Here is an 8,788-nt window from a genome sequence, read left to right as displayed (position 1 = left end):
ACATCCCAAGCATATGGCATGTATTTGACACTGACTGAAGCAAAACAAAAAAATTGTGGTTGATATAGCTGTTTGGCTCCCAACACTGGCACCATTCCTATATACGGTAGCTGTGTGTGTTTGTGTGTTTGTGTGTTTGTGTGTGTGTGTGTGTGTGTGTCCGCCCGCCCCCCTTATTTTTGATATTAAATTGGGACGCTTGACAATTGATGCTGAAAACCTTCCCCACTCTCAGGTTTTTTAAACTGTGTTTTAAACCCAGACTGTTTCATGCTGTCTCTGTTGTAATGATCTTATTTTTTATTTTATTTTTGCTGTCTCCTATTCCTTGCTGCTGGTTTCAATCATGATATATTATATTTGTTTAAGCACGGTTTTGTTTGTAAGCCGCCCAGGGAATAATTATTGAAGGGTGGCTACAGAGAGGGTGTAGCTGTGTGTTCTTAAAAGACTCAGGTCTTCGGCACTCATTGGCTGAAAAACGTTCCTGTCATATGCTAATGTATACTTAGAAACATATACCACTCATAGAGATGCAAATGTAGGCCTCTGAGCAAATTTAAGCTGGCGGGTGATTGGGGTCCCAGGAACCCTGTAAGCAAGTTGTGGTGGGTTGTGTTGTTGTTTTTTTGGTATGGGGTTTTGTTTTGTTTTTCCAAAGGAGAGGAAGGAAATCTGGAGCTTTGCACAAAAGATCCTGGGCTTTACCTCCCTGACTCTACCCCTAACAATGGCCCCAGTCAGCTAAGAGCAGCAGCGCTAAAATGCACCATTTAAAACAGTGACTAAACTGGGGTCAACATCTCTTTGAACCCAAGGCCTTAAGGGAGAAGTCCTTTTGTTGTTGGCTGCATGTGCTGAAGGATTTTAGATACCCATTCAGCAATTTAACACACACACACAGAGATCCCACAGCTCCCACACAAAGACCTGGGGGTTTGTGGGCCTTTTCTGCAATAGGTTGCCTTTGAACGTGCTATATATCAAACGCACCTTTCTTTGTTGGACGGAGACTATATCTCTCTGTTCAGTCTGGCCAATGTGTGGCAATAGTAGACAGGGATGCTGTGCATCTCTCTCTCTCACCCCCCCCCCTTTAAGAGCGCCGCATCTGATTCTGATTGGCTGTAACTATGCAGGTCTTTTCCTCTCCTTCTCTTTCTCCCTCCCTCCCTCTTTTTTTCATTCTCTGTTGCTGTGCGGAATTTGGCTCCGGAGCAGCAGCAGCAGCAGCAGCATGGACGAGAGGCCAGCAACAGATGCTGCCGCCGCTGCCCAGCGACCAGGCTCCCGCCGGTAGACCGTAGCCCCAGAGCAAAGTGCTGGGAAGGAGGAAGGGGAATCTTTAAAAAGGAAAGGGTTTTTTTTTTATTTATTTTTTAAAAAAGCAAACTCGGAAGTAAAGGAAGGGAGAAACCTGAGCCTAAAAGAGAGAAGGAAAAAGGGGGGAGAGTGGGGAGAGAAACAAGAGCCAAAGTAAAAGGAAAGAGAGGGCATCTCTCCCCGTCTGCCCTTCGGCCATGTCCAAGCCCGGAGCCGGCGGCGCCGTCGAGGAAGAGGCCAAGATGCCCCTCTCTTCTTCCTCCTCCTCCGGCGAGGGGAGAGATGGCAGCTCCGCGGACCCAGCGCCCGAGAGGAGCCCCGGGAAAGTTGGGCAGAGGCAGGAGATCGTCTGGAGGAATGTCATCCTCATGGCTCTGCTGCACGTCGGGGCGGCGTATTCCCTGGTCCTCATCCCCAGAGCGCATCTCTTCACCTTGATGTGGGGTAAGTGCCTCCCCTTCTCACTGCCACCCCCCCATTCCCCCCATCACCAGAGATTTCAGTGTTTTTCCCTTTATACAAGGGATGTTGTTGTTTTGTCTGCCTGTTCCCCAGGGGATTAATTCATAATGCAGGCCTCCCCCCCCCCCGTCAGGGTTCCCCACCCCCCAGAGGACCAGTTGTGTGGGTGCTTTTCTCTTTTAAAAATCATATATTTCTCGCCCACTTCGGTGGTTTTGAAAGTTCTGCATCCGCCCCACCATCCTAAGCTTTGGGCTGTTGTTTCCTTTTGCAAGATCAAACTCTGTCCATGCATCCAGTCGCCACCCTCTGCTTTGCCCTTTGAACATTTCCGAATGTCAACTGCGCTCCCCGATTTTGCTGCTAGGTGGGTAGGAGCGCGGAAATGGAAGGCAGCCCATCCATTAAGCACCTCGCTTGTTTAGACAAAAGAACGGCTCCTAGGTATGCCCTGTGCAATAATAGCTGGTCTTGTGAACGCCCACTTAAAGAGATTGCACGGGCTGTGCTGGGTGAGATACAGGCTGTAGTAGCAGCTGAGTAGCCCTGGGGTAAAGCAGTGGTAACTTATATGTATATAGCTTCTCTTACAAGCATGTGAGTGGGGAGGGGGTTTCTGCATGTGTTTAAGAGGGAGGGAACTCAATGTGTTTGCAGAGGATTCTAACAGAAAATAGCATTAAAATCACCATGCCAGGAACTGGAGGCCCACTGCAAGACATCCTTCTACTGTTCTAGATGCAAGGTTCAAAATGCAAAGACTTCTTTATAGTGCAAGGAGTGGTCCGTGGTGTGCTGATCCTATAGGTTCAAGGGATTTTAAAGTAATTTGCATTTAGGACCAGCGTGTTTAAGTTGTCCTGTATTTTTGACCCACCAGCCTGAATCCAGCTTACTTTATAGGGTCACTTCTGTTATCCTCCGCATGACCCCCCCCCCCAAATCACGAGCAGGGCTGAAGAAAGAGAGAAGCGCTGTCTAACCAAGGTGCTGGACCTGTGCAATGATTGAGAATTGTTAGGGCTTAGCATCGCACAGGATCAGGCCACAGTGGTCTCAAATAGATGCATTCCCTGCAGCGACAAAGGATTATTCTCCCACTCTGCCTTGTGAATCACGCTCTGCCTGGTGTGTTCGCATCGCCTTGCTTCTAATGTATCTTGCACAGAGATACGGTTTGCCTGCTTCTGCTAGAGCTTGAAGTGAGGGTTCGGCTTCAGCCAGCGCTAACCACGGAAGCCATGTTCACCAACAGCACTCTCATCCTTAGAGCGGACTCTCCCCGCCCCCTTACACCAAGCAAGCTGCAGGAAGAAAATAGTTTCTCTGTGCATGAGCAGTGTGCTTTTCCCTTGCCACTGGATGCCTGCAACCAGTTCTCGTGCATCTAAGATTATTATTATTATTCCTTATTCAGACGGTGCTTTGCAGATGGATATAAGCACAAATCAGTTCCTGCCCCGAGGAGATTACAGTCAATACTTCTGCAATAGGGAAAGCATCAAAAGGGAGAGAGGTGGAGGTAATAAAAAATAAACCAGGGCTGTAGTCCAAAACATTGGAGAAGGATGAAGGGGAAAAAATCAGGTGCATGCTTCAGGTTTAGTTTTAGTTAAGGATGAGACTTAAGAGGCTCCAGGTGAAAACTTTAATGGCAATGGTGGTTTTTATGGAGCAAAATGAAGGAGACAGAACTTCCAGGTGAGTGAGGACCTTTTCCCAGTAGCTTTTCAACCCCTGGCTTTGCTGCTGGAAAACTAAGCACAGCCCAATGTCATTGCCTGCAAACAGTTCCCCTTGTAATGCCCTCTGGCGCAATGACATTGTGAACCTCCTCTGGCTTGCCTTTTCCCCTCTCCTCCCATTCTCAGCTGTATTGCTTGATAGTGCCACATTCACCTGGGATCTTTTCTAGAGCCCAGCGGCTCCAGAGCTGCGACACCAGAGGCTGCCCAGTTTAATTTCCAAGCCCTCTTTGTTTCTTCTGAACAGACCTCCCTCACCCGCCCCCTTCCACTATCATGTGCAGAAATGGTGAAGCCTAGAAAAAGTCTCTTACACACCGATGTTTCCAAATGCGAAGACTGACGCTTCATCTTCACATTGAATGCTTGAGAAGCTTTTTTTAAAAAGGTGCTTTTTTAAAAAAGGAAGAGTGATAGTCAGTATGACAGCTATACTCTCTCTGCAAATCAATGCCATTTTGCTTTTGCTTGTATTCTATTCTATTGGTAGTTGAAAAGTGATTTAGTTGGTGAACAGAAAGTTGCACATTCCCCCTCTCCAGTAGTGAAGTGCACTGCAAACTCACTGTATTTTTTTGAGGGGGGGGGGAGAGAAACAGCTGTTTTGCTTGCTGCAAAACTACCTCCACCAAATCCTTTGTGTGGACTAGATATTGTGCTATTGCCTCCGAATCAGTCCTAGAGGAATGCACAACAAAAAGCCTCAGTACCCCCATTTTACAGATAGAGGAAGCTGAGTCTGTTTGGTGAATCACTCGCTCAGGGGACACCCATCAATATTCTAGCTAAATAGGAATTTGAACTCCGGATCTGGCATCAGGTGTCACTGGCATGGTGACAACACCCAGTTCTGCCTCTCTTTTTCATCTGAGTTAGATGAGGAAGTGGGAGTATTGAATCAGCGTCTGGGATCAGAAATAGATTGGATGAGAGGTGATAAACAGCAGCTTCAGTCCTGACAAGACAGATGCATTATTTGGTGCGTGTTTTGTCTAACCAGGAGAGAGATGTTCAGCTTGTTCAGGGAGGGGCTACAGCCCCCCTAAAGGACCAAGCTGGTAGCCAGGGAGTGCAGGTAGTTCCAGTTTTGTCAAGCAAAAGGCAGGACCAGCACAATATATTTTACTGCTTGAGGCAAACGACAACATGCCCGCCACAATCCCAAGTATGGAAGCCAACTAGTTTGACAGCTGAATCTGACTTCAGCTCTGGTAGTAACATTCAAGGGCACCAAACTAGTTTACTGTCATGGACTGGATGGAAGCAGAGGAGTGGGGGCGGGCACCAGCTGGGGAACCCCCAGGGGAAGAAGGCTCAGAGCCAGGGGATTGGTGTTGGGATGACGATGAGTGGTCAGAGGTAGAAGAGGGGGCAGACCGGGAGGAGGTGGTATCAGAAACTGGAGAGGCAACAGGCTTTAGTAAGCAGGAAGAGGCTAGGGCAGAAAGCAGTCCAGAACCAGAGACAGGAGCGGAGGGGGACCAGGATACAGAGACGAGGCAGGCTGCTGAAGAATCCAGGGATTCTCCCCCTCCTGCTGCGACCAGATCCCCTCTCTCCTGGTCTCCCAGAACACAGAGAGGAATTAAGAGGGTGGAGCAATGAGAGAATAGACGAAGGAGCCTGAGATTGCTTGAGAAGGACCTGGGAGAGGAGGAGCTTTAGAGAGCAGTGGGAAGGCAGGGACCTTCAGTCCTTGCAACTGCCTCACTGGGGCAAGATCTATGGGGAAGGCCTGCACTGTTTTGGTTTCTTTGAATAAAGCATTCACTTCACTGACTCCAGGTGATTTATTGCTGACTTATGCCTGACTCCTGACACTTACTGAATGCAGAACAAGTAACTTTGGCACACAGAGCCATCCTCTAGCTGAGGGAACAGCAGGGGTGAAGGGAGTGGCTACCACTGCTCCCCCCCCCAGCATCTTCCACCCGAGGCAGTTGTCGCACTCTGCCTAATACTAGGGCCGGAGGTCCGTACTAAACCTGAAACTGTTCTTAACCTGAAGCATCACTTTAGCTAATGGGCCGTCCTACTGCCGCTGTGCCGCTCCCACGTGATTTCTGTTCTCATCCTGAAGCAAAGTTCTTAACCTGAGGTACTATTTCTGGGTTAGCAGAGTCTGTAACCTGAAGCGCCTGTAACCTGAAGCATCTGTAACCCAAGGTACCACTGTATTACAATGCATTTTTATAGAGCAGCCGCCTTTGAGAACATCTCAGAAACTTGGGTTGGTCTGAACCACAGCTGCTCCTGGGTTACTGACTTAGAGGTACATTCAGATGTTGCATTAGTTTTCCTGATTATGCCAACCCTTCTGTTCCATTTTCTAACATTCTTTTCCCACTGCGGCACCTGATGCATTGTGGAACTGTGGCTTTTTGACTGATACAGCCACGGCACATTGCGCTAAATTTCATTCACACCAGCGGGCATGTTGGGGCACAACAATGAACGTCGCTACTCCCTCACCCTTTCTGCCCCTGTGGGCTTCTGCTCCCCCATGAAAACTGCAGGAATGCTGGCATATACCTCCCTGTAGGCTATAGAAGCTGTGATATATTGCTGAGTTATGTCTATGTCTCAGCCAGAAAATATAGCCAGAGACATTTTGGCAAATTTAAAAGATCCAACTGGACAGACATTTTACCCCGATAAAGAGGACGTATTCAGAAGCATTACTAAGTGCAGAGAAAAAGGAAAACCAGTTTCCCTAAAGCCTCCTCTTTTGTTCTGCTAACGGAGAACATGAAGAGTTGCCTTGCTGAATCAGACCGTTTTATTTCCAAGATTAATCAGCCAGATGCAATGTTGGCACCCAGATTTGGACACGGCACCCTGTCTAGACCAGGAAGACTGCACCAAGTGGGAACATTGTTAGGGAGAGTGGATTCTGGCAAATCACCAACCTTGCCACCATTTGGAGCTGACCTTAGGAAGATGCTTCTGGGCCCTTTCAAATAAGCTATGAAGGTGACTTTCGAAGTTCAACTAACTTCTTCTTTGGAGGCAGCCCAAAGTCAGGTGTCCAGAATCTTCTTCTTTTTTTTAATACATTTTTATTAGTTTCAACATATAAATTATAAAACATACCACACAATTTATTACAGATACAATCTTATTGGACTTCCATCAGCACCTCTGATGACCTTCCGTCTTATCCACTTCTTATGCATATCCGTCTTATCCACTTCTTATGCATTTCTTAACTTTATATTGTCTTTACATCTCTTAACCTACCATCACCCCTTCTCCATTTTTACAATACTTCCAATAATACTCCTCACAGAACTTCTTGCAAACCTACAAATGTCGTCTGGTCATCACAAATACTTTTCAAATAGTTCATAAATTTACTCCAGTCTTCGGTAAATTTCTGGTCTCGCTGGTTTCAGATCCTTCCTGTTAATTTGTCTAATTCTGCATAGTCCACTAAGTTCATCCTCCATTCTTCAATCGTTGGAATTTCTTCTTGTTTCCATTTTTGGGCCAGTAGTATTCTAGCTGCTATGTCGAGAATCTTACTGCCTCTGAACATGAAGTTCTGCTTGGCTGATGAGAAGCCATGGAGAGAGTTGTCCTCCATGAAGTTGTCGTAGCTTAGGGGCCATCACCATGGCTTGCCTAAACAAAAGATGTTTTAAGCAGGTGCCATAATAAAGACCAGTGAATGCTCCAGACTGATGCCAGTCGGCTAGGCAGGGAGTCCCAAAGTGTTTCAATAGGCGGGGAGTTCCAAAGACTGATTTCTCACAAATGCAGAATGAGTGGAACGTATAACAGCACCAGTTCCACAAATCTGAGCAGTTGAATAGCCATATATGGCAGACCTGTAGTAATTCCAGTGATGAGTATATTTGTTTGTCTCTTCATTTATTTATTTATTTTTAATTAATTCAGAGGATGGAAGTATAGGAGTCCAATCAAATAAAATAACAACTGATAGGCTTTAGATATTCCATAAATTAATTCTTAATTATGGGAAGAAATGATTCTTGGTTTTTTTCCTGGTCATTTTGAAACCTGAACCTACAGCTTCATCATTAGGCAAAAGGGAGTTCAAAGATTACAGTAGAGGAAGGAACATTTCTTTCTGCAATTTTTTTAAAAAGCAAAGGCTTGGCGTTATTTCCTTAGGCTAAAGGGAAAGTCACGATTAATTTACGTTACCCTTAAAAAAAAAAAGATAAATGATAGAAAAACAAAAACAAAAGTTACATCGGATTTATGAAATCAAAATAGGATTGCAGCTCATTGTAAAGCAAATGGCAAAGCATTAATATGCCATAATTTGCAAATTAATAATTTGCATATTTTTCATGCAGAGCTGCATTCGAGTGTACAGTATTTGCATTTGTCAAAATAGATCGCAGGTAGCAAAATAAACATCTGGAATGGAGGCATTTTAAGCTGAGTGGCCTCATCCAAGGATGCTGTACTTACAAGATTCTTGCTGTGAGGAGGGGCTTGAGCTACCCATCACTTTCATCACCTCTTTATCAACAGTGAGAGAGCCTCTTATCTTTTTGTACCAAAGTTTTATAGTAACTGCCGTTCACTTTTCCTGTGTATGAACCATCCCCATGAATGATTACTTCATTCATTCGTTTCTTACACTAGATAATAAAAAAGTTTATTTGTGTAATATCTCCACTTGTTCCTCTGGAAAAGTGTCTCATATTGTTATACCATGATGCAGGCAGCTCATTTATCCTAATCTAGTCTTTACAGTGGTACCTTGGTTCTCAATCCGTTCCGGAAATCCGTTCCAAAACCAAAGCGTTCCGAAACCAAGGCACACTTTCCCATAGAAAGTAATGCAAAATGGATCCATCCATTCCAGATTTTTAAAAACAACCCCTAAAACAGCAATTGAACATGAATTTTTCTCTCTAAACAAGACCATTGTTCCATAAAATGAAAGCAACAAACAATGTACTGCAGTCACACAATCAATCAATCAATCAATCAGTAGCAGAACTGGGTTCCACACAGTCACAAAAACCAAACCAAAAGAGCAGTAAAAACAAAAACACAAAATAAATGGCAAAAACAGACAGACCTCAGCATAACACTCAAAACGGAGCATGTTTGGCTTCAAAAAAAAAAGCTCACAAGGCGGAACACTTCCTTCTGGGTTTGCAGTGTTTGGGTTCCAAGTTGTTTGAGTGCCAAGGCGTTTGAGAACCAAGGTACCACTGTATTGCATTATTCTTAAGCAACAGCCAAATAATTGGACATGGGGGTTCCACATTACC

The 8,788-nt window shown here is 45.4% G+C and overlaps 1 protein-coding gene across 1 annotated transcript in view; it reads left to right on the top strand.

Moving 5' to 3' along the window:
* The first annotated feature begins 1,175 nt into the window (after positions 1-1,175).
* SCD5 (stearoyl-CoA desaturase 5) overlaps positions 1,176-8,788 on the top strand; it is a 45,020-nt gene continuing 37,407 nt past the window's right edge. Inside the window, exon 1 of the mRNA XM_079991078.1 lies at positions 1,176-1,767. Coding sequence (XP_079847204.1) covers positions 1,521-1,767 — 247 coding nt within the window. The 5' untranslated portion in view covers positions 1,176-1,520. The remainder of the gene's footprint in view (positions 1,768-8,788) is intronic.

The sequence above is a fragment of the Podarcis cretensis genome, assembly GCF_951804945.1.
Source record: "Podarcis cretensis genome assembly, chromosome: 9".
NCBI lineage: Eukaryota > Metazoa > Chordata > Lepidosauria > Squamata > Lacertidae > Podarcis > Podarcis cretensis.
This window is presented reverse-complemented; position numbering and strand designations above follow the sequence as displayed.